The sequence below is a fragment of the Macaca fascicularis genome, chromosome 3 (genome assembly GCF_037993035.2).
Source record: "Macaca fascicularis isolate 582-1 chromosome 3, T2T-MFA8v1.1".
NCBI lineage: Eukaryota > Metazoa > Chordata > Mammalia > Primates > Cercopithecidae > Macaca > Macaca fascicularis.
In genome coordinates, this window is record NC_088377.1 from 58,384,070 (window position 1) to 58,399,337 (window position 15,268).

A 15,268-nucleotide genomic window follows, 5' to 3' on the forward strand; every position below is an offset into this window, starting at 1 on the left:
TCTGAGCTGTTGTTTCTATAAGAATTCTCACAAGCCTCTTTTTTATATGTTTTAGTCAGGTTATGTTAGACCACACAGCAGTAACAAACCAGCCTTGAACTTTCATTGGCTTGCTTTATTTATTTATTTATGTATTTAGAAACAGACTCTTGCTCTGTCAACCAGGCTGGGGTGCAGTGGCGCGGTCTCAGCTCACTGCAACCTCCACCTCCCAGGTTCAAGTGATTCTTGTGCCTCAACCTCCCGAGTAGCTGGGATTATAGGCGCATGCCATCGTGCCTGGCTAATTTTTCTATCTTTAATAGAGACGGGGTTTCACCATGTTAGCCAGGCTGGTCTCTAACTCCTGAACTCAAGTGATCTGCCCACCTCGGCCTCCCAAAGTGCTGGGATTACAGGCATGAGCCGCCGTGCACAACCTCTCATTGGCTTTATATATTAAAATGTATTTCACATGTATGCAAAGTCAGCTGAACCATTGCTTTTGGGCTTGGGGAGGGGGCATAGCCTCTGGGAATTTCTTTTTCAGGCTGATGAAATCTTTGTACCCCTAGGTATGGCTCTGTGGGGGCAGCATGGAGGTCCTTCCTTGCTCACGGGTGGCCCACATTGAGCGGAAGAAGAAGCCATATAATAGCAACATCGGCTTCTACACCAAGAGGAATGCTCTCCGCGTTGCTGAGGTCTGGATGGACGATTATAAGTCTCATGTGTACATAGCGTGGAACCTGCCGCTGGAGGTAGGGATCACCAGCCTTTCCCCACCACCCCAGAACAGTGATCCTTACTATTTGGTCACGATTTCTTTAATAAACCAATCGTTCCTCCCCAGAAAATGCTCATGCTTAGAAAAATTATGAATGCACTTCAAAGGGGTTCACAGATGTCTCAGCTTTAGAACTCCTGCCTAACGCGAGGGCTAGCACAATGGAAATGTCTTTAAATCCACTTACAGAGATTAGAAGAGTCTTATTGTGTTAATCCCAGTCTTATTATGTTAATCTGGCTGCCCTGCTCTTGATCATATGCTATGTCCACAAAGTTCTTTCCCAGATATTTGGCAGCAGACCCTTCATCCTGTCACTGTGTGTGACTTCCCGTGGAGCTCCAGCTGCCCTGTGTCGTATGCTTTTACTCTATGCCAAATCCCCTAGTTCTTCAGCTCTCCTCCGCATTCTGCTCAGAAGATGGCCCAAGGAAATCTCCATGTTACTGCAGTCCCACAGGAGTGTCGTGCGGTAGTTGTACGTCAGCGTGGTTTGAATCCCAGCTCTATCATTTGTGAATCAGGAGATCTTGACCAAATCCACTCATCTTCTCTGTACCATTCATCCCTTGGTATCCCCAGGGGATTCGTTCCAGGACTCCCTGTGGATAGCAAAATTCACAGATGCCCAAGTCCCTGATACAAAATGGCATAGTATTTGCATATAACCTAAGCATAACCTCCCGTGTCTCTCTCTCTCTCTCTCTCTCTCTCTCTCTCTCTCTCTCTATATATATATATATATGGTAGCACAAAGGTTTTTTTTTTAATTTTATTTTTCCATTAGTTATCGGGGTACAGGTGGTATTTGGTTACATGAGTAAGTTCTTTAGTGGTGATTTGTGAGATCCTGGTGCACCCATCACCCGAGCAGTATACACTGCACCATATTTGTTGTCTTTTATCCCTCGCCCCCTCCCACTCTTCCCCCCAAAGTCCCCAAAGTCCATTGGATCATTCTTATGCCTTTGTGTCCTCATAGCTTAGCTCCCACATATCAGTGAAAACACATGGTGTTTGGTTTTCCATTAGAATAATACTCTCTAATCTCATCCAGGTCATTGCAAATACTGTTAAATTATTTATTTTTATGGCTGAATCATCTCTAGATTACTTATAGATAATACAATGTAAATGCTATGTGAATACTTCTTATGCTTTATTTGTGTTTTTTTATTGTTATATTGTTCTTGCTGGGCTTTTAAAAAATATTTTCAGTCTGCAGTTGGTTGAACCAATGGATGTAGAAACCGTGGATATAGAGGGTCAACTGTGCCTTATTTTCCTCAGCTGTAAAATGAGGATAATAGCAGATTCTCCTTCCTGGGGTGATTGTAAGAACTAAATGAATTCATACATGTGGCATGCTGAGAGTGGCACCTGGCACAGGATGCGTGGTTCGTCCTATGCTGCACAGTGGCGTGACTTGCACCCTCAGCCACAGGTCAGTTTATCTCCTCAGCCAGAGCACCCATAGGTGTCTGAGCCATGCTGGAAAGTCACCTGGAGTGGTGCCCATTCAGAGATGACAACCCCTGTGTGTCAGGAGGCTAGAGCCCGGAACAGAAGAAATACGGTTGGATATGTGCCAGATTTGCGGGTCAAGAAGATAAAAGTGAGGAATTTATTCAGTGTTGTTATAGGTTTTGAAATACATTCTCAAGAATTAAAAAACCCCTTCTGGCCACTTAGCACTTTTATTAAGCAATTAAGTGCTTTTAGCCATTATTATTTAAATATAGGTAACATTTGTTGAGCACTTACTATGTCCCAGGTACCTAATAAATCGTTATTTGTAATATCTCATTTAATTCTCATAACAACCTCATGACGTAAGAACTGTCTGCCTCAGTTTCCTCATCTATAAACACGAATTGTTAAAATTTACCTGATAGGATGCCCGTGAAGATAAAATAAGGCTGAGAACACAGCTTAGCAAATATTAAGTGTTCCATAAATGCTAGCTTGATATGAACGTTTTGTGATGTTCATTTTACAGATGAAGAAATTGAAGCTATGAGAAGCTAAAAGGGGCTTGCTTAAGGCCCCACACAAAGCACATGGGCAGGGATGTCAGTTCAGGTCCTCATACAAAACGTCACCCCAGCCCTGTGAAATAGTGAAATCGGTATTATTATTCCTGCTTTGTAAAGGGGAATTGTTTATTTTTTTGAGATAGGGTCTCACTCTGTCACCCAGACTGGAGTGTAGTGGCACGATCTTGGTTCCCTGTAACTTCCATCTCCCAGGTTCAAGCCATCCTCCCACCTCAGCCTCCTGAATAGCTGGGACCACAGGCGTGCGCCCTCTACCTGTCTAACTTCTATATTTTTTGTAGAGACGAGGTTTTGCCAGGTTGCCCAGGCTGGTCTCAAACTCTTCGGCTCAAGCAATCCTCCCACCTCAGCTTCCCAAAATGCTGGGATTACAGGCGTGAGACACTGCACCTGGCCTCAAGTTTTGACCTGGAATGGTGATGTGACTTAGAGTTACAAATAACTCAAGTCTTTTGACTGTAGCCAAGTGCTTTGTCCGTGACTGCAGACAATCTCTTGTCCCAAATGCCAGTGGTAACCTACCAGCCTTTTTAAAAATGACCATTAGCTCACGCCTGTAATCCCAGTACTTTGGGAGGCCGAGGTGGGGCAGATCACCTGAGGTCGGGAGTTTGAGACCAGCCTGACCAACATGGAGAAATCCTGTCTCCACTAAAAATGCAAAGTTAGTTGGGCGTGGTGGTGCATGCCTGTAATCCCAGCTACTTGGGAGGCTGAGGTAGGAGAATCACTTGAACCTGGGAGACAGAGGTTGCAGTGAGCCAAGATCGCACCATTGCACTCCGGCCTGGGCAACAAGAGCCAGACATCATCTCAGAAAAAAAAAAAAAGACCATCTCATGAATCATGCTAAATATATTAAAACAAAGAGTTAAAGGTTACTGCTCAGGGTTGACTTTGAGATTGAATAAATTTGACATTTAAAGAGATTTCCCTTTAAAGTCACTGTTTGACTGCCCAAGTGATCTTAATGACATAATTGGAAGTCTTCTCTTAGGCCCCCCAGTGCATCCTGTCTCTGCTAATTCCTGGCCATCTTGCAGCTGAGTCTGTGGAGTCATATTTCAGATACTTTATTTTCCCTGTCAGCACACAGCAGCCATTACAGGTTCATTTCTGTAAAAGCAGAGTGAATTATTCATTAGAACATCATTACAAGCTTTGCAATGGGAAATTATTTTCACTTCTGCATATAATGAACTTCGCAAAGAGCCAACAAAAGGAGAAATTTTGCAGGTATAGGAAAGAAAGACAGGAGGTGGTTGTAGGCATTTCTTTTCTTGTCCTAATCAAATAATTCCTCTAATAATTGTCTCTGATAGTTACTAAGGAAATGTGGAAGAGAAGAAACTGAGAATGTAAGTCATCAACATCAGTGTGTCCCAGAAATCCATTTGCACAGCAATGATAAGGATGGTTGGCTTGGCTGGGACCTTTGTTGTTACAGGTTCCTGACTTTGCTCAGGAAGGAGGGTTCCCTGGCCTGGGTCTGGATGAGTCAAATAGGTCTCCTTAAACCGCCCTTTCTGCCAGGTGCGGTGGCTCACACGTGTAATCCCAGAACTTTGGAAGGCCAAGGCTGGCCGATCACTTGAGGTCAGGAGTTCAAGACCAGCCTGGCCAACATGATGAAACCCCATCTCTTCTAAAAATACAAAAATTAGCCAAGCGTGGTGGCGTGAGCCTGGAATCCCAGCTACTGGGGAGGCTGAGGCAGGAGAATTGCTTGAACCCAAGAGGACAAGGTTGCAGTGAGATGAGATCACACCACTGTACTCCCAGCCTGTCTCAATAAAACCAGAACAACAACAAAAAAACCCTTCTGAATAAGCATAAGAGGCATAAGATCTTCTCTTTTTTTTTTTTTTAGACAGTCTCACACTGTCACCGGGATGGAGTGCAGTGGCGCGATCTCAGCATACTGCAACCTCTGCCTCCTGGGTTCAAGCGATTTTCCTGCCTCAGCCTCCCGAGTAGCTGAGATTATAGGCACCCGCTACCATACCCAGCTAATTACTTGTATTTTTAGTAGAGATGGAGTTTTACCATGTTGGCCAAGCTGGTCTCGATCTCCTGACCTCGTGATTGGCCCACCTCGGCCTCCCAAAGTGCTGGGATTACAGGCATGAGTCACCGCACCCGGCCCAGGCTTAAGATCTTCTATGTGAAGCTTTCCCTGAAAGTGACTCCACCTGTGCCCCACTCTGGCCAGAGCTCCATAGTCACTAACACCCCTTGGCTTCTCTCTCTCTTTTCAGAATCCGGGAATTGACATCGGTGATGTCTCTGAAAGAAGAGCCTTAAGGAAAAGTTTAAAGTGTAAGAATTTCCAGTGGTACCTGGACCATGTTTACCCAGAAATGAGAAGATACAATAATACCGTTGCTTACGGGGAGGTAAATCAGACCGTGCATGCTTTTGGCTTGGAATGCTGTTCAATATGCTGTAGGTTGCTTTGCTGGGGAGAAATAGAGTTGCTCATTCATTCATTCAATGAGTGGTTTTTGGAGGTGCCGGCCCTGATAGCAAGATTCTCTCTAGCCAGGGGGTTTGGGTAGGGAACAAATGTGATGAATGTATAATGGACTATGGATAAAAGACTATGACAGTCTTCTTTGCCTGAGATATGTGGCAGATAATGAATCCTGTTTGAGAAATTTTGACTTTGAGGTCCTCTGAGACCTGTGAATGGAGATATTGAGAAGGAAGTTTGGATATAAAGAGAGGCAGGGGGGTTGGAGTCCTCCATTGCTCTGTGCTGTGGGCTGGAATCACTTATCATCAAAGAAAGGAGGAAATGTTCTCAGATTGTCTATGCTGTGATCATATCACCTTTCTAAACCTGAAAGCAAAGCGATTTTTCTCTTATTACAAATACCATCAATATGCATTTGAGAACATTTTGAAAACAATAATACTAGGGGTGAATATTTGAGTGCTTTTGAAGTACTGGGCAGTATTCTAAGTGTTTTTTGCATACAAATTAATTTCACCTTCACCTTATGAGAGATTAGAGTTACTTCTGTTTTCTTGATAAGAAAACTGAAACTTAGAGAAATTATCTAACTTACCGAAGGTCACAGAGCGTATAAGTCACGAAGCCAAGATTGGACGTGGGGATCCGGATACCAGAGATAACATGTACACTTTGATGTATGGACCTCTGGACTCTGTGTGTGTGTGTGTATGTGTGTGTGTGCGTGTATATGTGTGTGCATGTGTATATACCCATGTTTTTTTTTTGCTAAAACGATTCCATTCACAATGCCTAATTGTTTGAAATTTTACTCAATGATATGCAGGATATGTAAGTGTATCATGAAATACTTTTTGTCAGTAATTAATAGCCACACATGGTTCCACTTTTTGTGTAAGCTGGACTTTGCTTGAGAACATAGACACTGGTGACTTTTCCAATTTTAAAATATCACAAGTAGGCCTGGCGCGGTGGCTCAAGCCTGTAATCCCAGCACTTTGGGAGGCCGAGACGGGCGGATCACGAGGTCAGGAGATCGAGACCATCCTGGCTAACACGGTGAAACCCTGTCTCTACTAAAAAATACAAAAAACTAGCCGGGCGAAGTGGCGGGCGCCTGTAGTCCCAGCTACTTGGGAGGCTGAGGCAGGAGAATGGCATGTACCCGGGAGGCGGAGCTTGCAGTGAGCTGAGATCCGGCCACTGCACTCCAGTCTGGGCGACAGAGCGAGACTCCGTCTCAAAAAAAAAAAAAAAAAAAATCACAAGTACCATTGCTGAGAACATCTTCGTATAGAAACACTCACGCGTCCACCTCGTTCTCCCTTGCGATACCTGTTTGAGATAGAATCGGTGACACGCAGTCAGGCCAAGGAGCAGGGAGCCGAGTGCTCTCAATTTGGCTGAGATACCCCATTAGCTCCGCAATCTGGTTTTCTTCCCTGGGACTCCCTGTGATTACCAGCTTAGAGCTAAGAAGAATCCCTTTGACTTAGAGTATTTACATTCTTCTACAACTGTGGATTTTCCTATTCTTTGCCTGCTGCCTTTTAGAGAAAGTGAATCCACCACAGGTTAAGTCATCGGGGTAGAGTGGTGACCCTCTTGAGCTGGAATTTGGAATGGGATGCTCACGTCTTGCAAGGGCAGTCTCTAGGGCGGTTAGGGATACATGAAGACTGGAGCCAGCCTGCTGGGTTCAAATCCTAGTAGGCTGTTACCAGCCGTGTGGGTCCTCTTGGCAGCCATTCCCTCATCTATAAAATGGGAGGAAGGAGAGTATCTCCTCTCCAGGGTTCCTGGGGGTATAAAATGAGCTGTGATATGTAGAGTTCTTAGAATAGTACCTGGTGTGGCCAAGTGCCATGGCTCATGCCTGTAATCCCATCACTGTGGGAGGCCAAGGCAGGCGGATCACTTGAAGTCCGGAGTTCAAGACCAGCCTGGCCAACATGGGGAAGTCCTGTATAATACACGCACGCACACACACACACACACACACACACACATATATATATATAAAACTAGCTGAGCATGGTGACTGGTGCAGGTAATCCCAGCTACTCGGGGCTAAGGCAGGAGAATCGCTTGAACCCAGTAGGCAGAGGTTGCAGTGAGCTGAGATCACGCCACTGCGCTCCAGCCTGGGTGACAGAGTGAGACTCTGTCTCAAAAAAAAAAAAAAAGCACCTGGCACACAGCAGTAGTTATTAATAGATATAAACTGCCTTGCCTTTTCTTCTCCAAAATAAAAGCATGAATTTTTTTTAATTATCTAAGTAATATTAAATACAAAGGAAGAATCGAACAACAATGGGCAGTGAATGGATTATTCCTAAGACAATTGGGTCAATTTCCTAGCTCTTTGGAAAATAAATCAATTTAGATTTTTACAGCTCACCGTTTACCAAAGTAGATTCCAGATGAACTGTAGCATTACATGAAAGAAATAATAAAATAACCATGCGGAAATAGTCATGAATCTCATCTCTGAATGAAAAAGGGCTTTCTTTTTTTTTTTTTTTTTCTTTTGAGTTGGAGTCTCGCTCTGTTGCCCAGGCTGGAGTGCAGTGGCGCAATCTCTGCTCACTGTAAGCTCCGCCGCCCGGTTTCACGCCATTCTCCTGCCTCAGCCTCCCGAGTAGCTGGGACTACAGGTGCCTGCTACCACGCCTGGCTAATTTTTTGTATTTTTAGTAGAGACAGGATTTCACCATGTTCGCCAGGATGGTCTCGATCTCTTGACCTCGTGATTCACCCACCTCGGCCTCCCAAAGTGCTGGGATTACAGGCGTGAGCCACCGTGCCCGGCTGGAAGGGCTTTCTAAGAATGAAAGCCATGCAAAAAATACAAAGGAAATGTGTCATGGATCCAAGCTCATAAATATTAAAATAATCTGTATATCAACTGAGTAGAGAAATAATACACCAAACTGGAAATACATATACCACAAATGCTATAGATGAACAAATAACATTAATATATAATAAGCTTTGCAAGTTAAGTTAATTTTTTTTTTACTTGAGACAGTCACCCAGGCTAGGGTGCGGTGGCGTGATCTCGGCTCATCGCAACCTCCACCTCCCAGGTTTTAGCAATTCTCCTGCCTCAGCCTCCCTAGTAGCTGGGATCACAGGCACACGCCACCACGTCCAGCTAATTTTTGTGTTTTTGTAGAAATGAGGTTTTGCCATGTTGGCCAGGCTGGTCTTGAACTCCTGACCTCAAGTGATCCAGTCGCCTCAGCCTCCCAAAGTGCTGGGATTACAGGCATTATTTTAAAAATTTGATTTAAACAACAAAATAAAACATCCCCAAAGAAAAATAAACAAAGTACAAGGTCAGTTACACAAGAAAAAATACACATGGATGAAAAATACATGACAATTTTAAATTTATTTCATAGTCAAAGAAAATAAAAAATTAAATACACAGAGGTGGTTTGTTTTTCTTTTTTTCCTATCTGCAAACGAACATAGATTCATTTTATGGAATATGTGTTGATACTTTATAGGCAAGGCCTTAGTAATATGAAAAAAAATCATATCCTCTGTGATAGTGCAAATTGAAACAAGCCTTTTAAAAAGCAATTTGAGCCACATGTATTGAAAAGCTTAATAATGACAATCATAGTTTCTTCTCCACTCTTATCCCAAGCAAATAATCTGAAATAAGGACAAAGATTTGAGAGTAAAATTGTTCAGCTCAGACATGTTATTTTTGAGGAAATTTTTTTTAATTTCACTTGAAGATTAGTTGAATATAATGCATTCATGGTTTGAGATATTTTATAGCTGTTATAAATGGTACGTACGAAAGTTTAATGACATGAGAAAAATATTGATACCATCATGCTTAAAAGGAAAAAACTCAGGATGAGAAAACTCAATTTGCTGCTATTTTAGATTGGAAGCAAGTGTGATAATAGCATTGGGAAATGCAGAAGATATAATTACATTGGGTAGTAAGTAGGACTTTGGGCAGTTTTAGGGGTGGGGGTACTTTGTCATGCTTTTCCAACTTTCACTAATGTTAGGTGATACTTTTATCATTAGAAGAAAAATAGTGACTAAAAAGGAAACAATAAAAATGACGACCAGCCTGTGTCCCCCAGGCTGGAGTGCAGTGGCACAATCTTGGCTCACTGTAGCCTTGAACTCCTGGACTCAAGCTATTCTTCCACCTCAGCCTTCTGAGTAGCTGAGACTATAGGTACACATCATCACACCTGGCTAATTTTTTTTTTCTTTCTTTGTAGAAATGAGGTCTCACTGTGTTGCCAGGCTGGCCTTGAAGTCCTGGCTCAAGCGATTCTCCCACTTCGCTTCCCGAGTATCTGGGGCTATAGGCACAAACCACCTAGGCTAGAGACTGCCAGAGCTGCTGTGTACAGCTCCACAGTCTGTGCACTCCACAACTCCAGGAGCTGCCTTTGACATCAACCACAGTATAAATGATGTCCCTTGAGCCATACAGTGGGGGTGGCATTGGAAGTGACATTGTGATCAGAATCTGATTATTTGGAAGAGAGAAGCCTTTTGGTGTTACAGATTTTCCTTTAAAATAATAAAATCAATACATACAGTCTATTGGAAATACACAGATGAAAACTAAACTTACTCCAAATCCCAGTTCCCAGATATAATCAATGTTAACGTTTTAAGGCATCTGGTTCTATTACTCCTTCTCTACCTGCCGAGTGTCACCATTTACAGATACACATTTCAGACGGACTATAGTGTTGAATGAAATAAACCAAATTAATCAAAAACCATTTTTTAGATAGCTCTTCCTTTTTTATAAAAAAAAAAGAGATAAGGTATTGCTCTGTTGCCCAGGCTGGAGTACAATAGCATGATCGTGACATACTATAGCCAGGAACTCCTCTGCTCAAGCAATCCTCCCACCTCGGCCTCCCTAGTAGCTGATACTACAGATGTGAGCCACTGCTGTTGGCGCTAGACAACTTTTTTTTTTTTTTTGAGGCACAGCCTTGCTGTGTCACCCAAGATGGAATCCAGTGGCACAGTCTCAGCCCACTGTAGCCTTAAACTCCTGGACCGAAGCCACCCTCCCACCTCAGCCTCCCAAGTAGCTGGGACTACAAGCACATGCCACCATGCCTAGCTAATTTTGTTTACTTTTTGTGAAGTTGGGGTCTCACTATGTTGCCCAGGCTTGTCTCAAACTCCTTACCTTAAGAGATCTTCCAGCCTCAGCCTCCCAAAGCACTGGGATTACAGGCGTGAGCCACCACACCCAGCCTACATATGCTTTTAATGCTTAGGGCAGGAGTCACCTCTTAGCAGTTATCTCTGAATCCTTGGAAGGGGTAAAGAAGTTCTCCTTGGCCGGTGGCAGTGGTTCACGCCTGTAATCCCAGCACTTTGGGAGGCTGAGGCAGGTGGATCATAAGGTCAGGAGATTGAGACCATCCTGGCCAATATGGGGAAACCCCGTCTCTACTAAAAATACAAAAATTAGCTGGGTGTGGTGGTGCATGCCTGTAGTCCCAGCTACTCAGGAGGCTGAGGCACGAGAATCACTTGAACCCAGGAGTGGAAGTTGCAGTGAGCCGAGATCGTGCCACTGCACTCCAGCCTGATGACAGAGCAAGACTCCATCTAAAATATAAAAAATAAAAAAGAAGCTCTGCTTGTTGGCCCTAGCATATTTCAGTCATTGCAGTAGACTGTGGACTACTTCAGGGCAGGGACGATGTTATTTGTCTTTTGCTCATTAAATTTAGCACAGTGTCAGGCACTTACCAGGCCTTCAATAAATATTTATTAAATTACTGAATGATAGATTTGATTGCAGAAACATTAGAACAAAGTTTAAAAGCTTGGCAGTCTCAAATCATGACGTAAAGCAAATACTCTGTTAAAACATTCATGTCCTTAATATGTAAAGAGTTCTCAGCCAGGCATAGTGGTTAACACCTGTAATCCCAGCACTTTGGGAGGCTGAAATGGGAGGATTGCTTGAGGCCAAGAGATGGAAGCTGCAGTGAGCTGTGATTGCGCCCCTGCACTCCGGCCTGGAGTACAGGCAAGACCCTGTCACTCAAAGAAAAAAAACAAGGATTTAAAAATCTACTCGAAGTGGCTCAGGCCTGTAATCCCAGCACTTTGGGAGGCCGAGGCGGGCAGATCATGAGGTCAGGAGATTGAGACCACCCTGTCTCTACTAAAAATACAAACAAATTAGCCGGGGTGGTGGCAGGTGCCTGTAGTCCCAGCTACTCGGGAGGCTGAGGTGGGAGAATGGCTTGAACCTGGGAGGCGGAGCTTGCAGTGAGCCGAGATCGCGCCACTGTACTCCAGCCTGGGCGACAGAGCAAGACTCCATCTCAAAAAAACAAAAGAAGAAAAAAAAATCTGCTCAAGTTGTCTGAGCCTAAACACAATTTGGGTACATAAAGAACAGAATGCCGGCCAGGCGCAGTGGTTCACGCCTATAATCCCAGCACTTTGGGAGGCCAAGGCAGGTGCATCACCTGAGGTCAGGAGTTCAAGATCAGCCTGGCCAAAGTGGTAAAACCCCGTCTCTGCTAAAAATACAAAAAATTAGCTTGGCATGGTGGCGGGCAACTGTAATCCCAGCTACTTGGGAGGCTGAAGCAGGAGAATCGCTTGAACCCAGGAGGTGGAGGTTGCAGTGAGTCGAGATTGCACCATTGCATTTCAGCCTGGGCAACAAGAACGAAACTCTGTCTCAAAAAGAAAAGAAAAGAAAAGAAACAGAATGCCTTTTCCTCTCTGTTTCGATGGGGAATGTAATCTGGAGGGGAATGAATATAGATGGAGAGGACCAGCAACATTACCTTTTTCCCACCCATTGAGACCGTAGGGTGCTGGTGGGATAGATACCCGTGTAGATCACAATGCACCTAGAGATCCAAATGAGATCAGTTCTTACATTCTCCCAAAGACCCATGCCTAGTTTCACAGGTGTTGCTTTGGGGACTTTTGTCTATTTCCTCCGTGGGTGCGTTCCAAACACCTACAGTGGTGCTTAGCACAGCATAGGTATATGTTTTTGAATATATAAATAGATACTGCTAGAGCATTTTATGATAGTAAGCTTTTAGGGTTTTTTTTTTTCTTTTTTTTAGAAATAGGTCTTGCTCTGTCGCCCAGGCTAGAGTCTAGTAGTACAATCATGGCTCACTGCAGCCTGGAACTCCTGGGCTCAAACCATCCTGCCGTCTCAGCCTCCTGAGTAGCTGGGACTACAAGTGTGTGCCACCAGGCCTGGTTAATTTGTTTTAATGTTTTTGTAGAGATGGCGCCTCGCTATGTTGCCCATGTTGGTCTTGAATTCCTGGGCTCAAGCGATTCTCCTACCTCAGCCTCCCAAAGTGCTGGGATTACAGGCATGAGCCACCGCGTCCAGCCTAATTTGCTTTTAGGTTCTTCATGCCTTTATGCACGTCATGACCTGAAAAGCTAACCTTTGATTACCTGGTTTATTAAAACCAATGTTGGTGCTGAGGCCCACTTAGAAGCCTAACCATCTGGATAACCAGATTTTACAAGCCACTTAGAAGCCTTAGAAGCCACTGAGAAGCCTATAAGCCACTTAGAAGCTTCAAAGCCGTTTAGAAGCCTAAGATCTGGGTAACCAGCGCTCCTATGTGCAGAAGTTCCCTCAGATTGCCTTTCATGTTAGGAATGGAGGTGCTGTGAGGGTGGGGGGCAAGCTGCCCAGGACACAGTCAGAGACCTAGGATCCATGCCATCCACCTTAAGACTTGATTTTTCTTGCTAAGGTGATCACTGCACAGACTTGAGCCCTGGTCCTCACTTAGAGGCCTGTGTGGTCTTCCCATCATGAAGTTGGAACCAAGGCATGGTAGAACAGTGACTGGGCATCCACACCTCCACTAGCGGAGCTCTGATGGATCATGTTTTGTCTGTTCTTGCAGCTTCGCAACAACAAGGCAAAAGACGTCTGCTTGGACCAGGGGCCACTGGAGAACCACACAGCAATACTGTATCCGTGCCATGGCTGGGGACCGCAGGTAGGAGCTCATCTCTGACCAGGAAGGAAGTAGTAATATCACCATCTCCGGCCCACAGGGGCCTTGCCGGCCTTCTGGATAAAGTTTGTTGCTGTCTACCTTGGTAGTTATTTATTCTGAGATGTTAAGAAGAAGGTAGGAGTCTTGCTGGTTATTTCTCTAAAGATAGGAAAAAGATTCATAAGTGGTTGTTGCAGTGCGCAGAATTTTTTTTTTTTTTTTTTTTTTTTTTTTTTTTGAGATGGAGTCTGACTCTGTCCTCCAAGCTAGAGTGCAGTGGTGTGATCTTGGCTCACTGCGATCTCCGCCTCCCAGGCTCATGCGATTCTCCTACCTCAGCCTCCTGAATATCTGGGATTACAGGCACATGCCACCATGTCCGGCTAATTTTTGTATTTTTAGTAGAAATGGGGTTTCACCATTTGGCCAGGCTGGTCTCGAACTCCTGACCTCAAGAGATCTGCCCACCTCGGTCTCCCAAAATGCTGGCATTACAGGCGTGAGCCACTGCGACTGGCTGCATCAGTGCGGATATTAACAAGATCAATGTGCAGGTTTCATAGGTGAATAAGTCACACTGTGCATATTTCAAAGGTGGATAAGCCACAGAGTCATTTGCTAACATGCAAATATACACCATATGTGCATGTACCGTCATTATAACCAAATCTACCTGCTTACTACTTCAGAGAAACAATTAGCAAATTTCTTCACTAGAATCTGATTGACACATCCATCCTGAAGGCGCGTCAATTAGTTTGGTTGTAAGTACAAGCTGGACCGTAAATGCTGGTTCAAGAGCAAACAGCTGATGGGAAGGAGGAGAATGTTTGCAGAGTGTCTTTAAAAAAAATATGTGTATCAAATACACGGCTTCATTCATTCATTCACTCAAGTAATATGTCCTGATCACCTACTCTAAAATGCAGCTTTCAGAGAACACGTGTGATAACCTGAGAAGAGCAAAGCAATTAACCAACAAGTAAAAACAGAGTCTTGATAAACGAATTTCCTTTGACAGCTTTGTGCTAGCCAGCGGTGTGTGTGCACAGGTGTGCGTGTGTGCACGTGTGTGTGTACACAAAGAGCTTAGCAGAAATTCTCTTAAGATTGGAAGAAAACACATCCAAGAAAATGTCACTAGTCTTGACATTCATCAGAATTTCAAACATTACGTCAACCAGTAGTAGAAAAAGGCAAGCCACCGACTAGGAAAACATTTATATTTCAATTTCAGAGGAACACTGAAGGTGGGTTGTGAGTCGGGCTCACAGATCCTCTCTCCGGGGCTCAGTTCATTGGTCTGTAAGAGGAAGGCACCTGAGGAGCTACCCTGTAAACACCCTTCATGTCTCTTGTTCTGTGAATGCCCACGTTCACGTGCAAAGTTGCCTTCATCAATTACACTCATCCCCACACGTGCCCGTATCAAGGCTCACAGGTTTTTCTCTGTGCGTAGTGGTTTTGCATTCCCCGAGGTCACTGCTGGAAAGAGACAGTTGCGTTCCCTCTGCCACGTCACTGCAGGTAGTTCTCATTGTCTGGATGGATACTCCTAAGGTGGGTAAGCAATGCCAGACAGGGTACTGTTCATATCCTGAGCAGATCCTTGCAGCAACTCTGGGAAATAGGCGGGCAGCATGAGGAAACTGAGGCACAGAGGGGCAAGTGCCCATGAGCAAAGCAACATAGAACCCAGGCCTTCCAGCACAGCCAAGCATTTTATACTATCTATCTATTTATTTATTTGTCTATCGATCTATTTATTTTTTTAGACAGAGTCTTTCTCTGTCACCCAGACTGGAATGCAGTGCCATGATCTCGGCTCAGTGCAACCTCCGCCTTCTGGGTTCAAGTGATTCTCCTGCGTCAGCCTCCTGAGTAGCTGAGATTACAGGCTTGCACCACCCTGCCCCAGCTAATTTTTGTATTTTTAGTAGAG

General features: G+C 44.3%; 1 protein-coding gene across 5 annotated transcripts in view; it reads left to right on the forward strand.

The window, feature by feature from the left end:
• GALNT17 (polypeptide N-acetylgalactosaminyltransferase 17) overlaps positions 1 to 15,268 on the forward strand; it is a 611,589-nt gene that overhangs the window by 553,331 nt on the left and 42,990 nt on the right. For 3 of the 5 annotated variants that reach the window (XM_065541829.2, XM_005549422.5, XM_065541831.2), the window contains 3 exons: positions 555 to 740; positions 5,082 to 5,219; positions 13,231 to 13,326. In XM_065541829.2, coding sequence (XP_065397901.1) covers positions 555 to 740; positions 5,082 to 5,219; positions 13,231 to 13,326 — 420 coding nt within the window. The remainder of the gene's footprint in view (positions 1 to 554; positions 741 to 5,081; positions 5,220 to 13,230; positions 13,327 to 15,268) is intronic. The other 2 variants (XM_074034847.1, XM_015447226.4) reach the window with 1 other exon arrangement.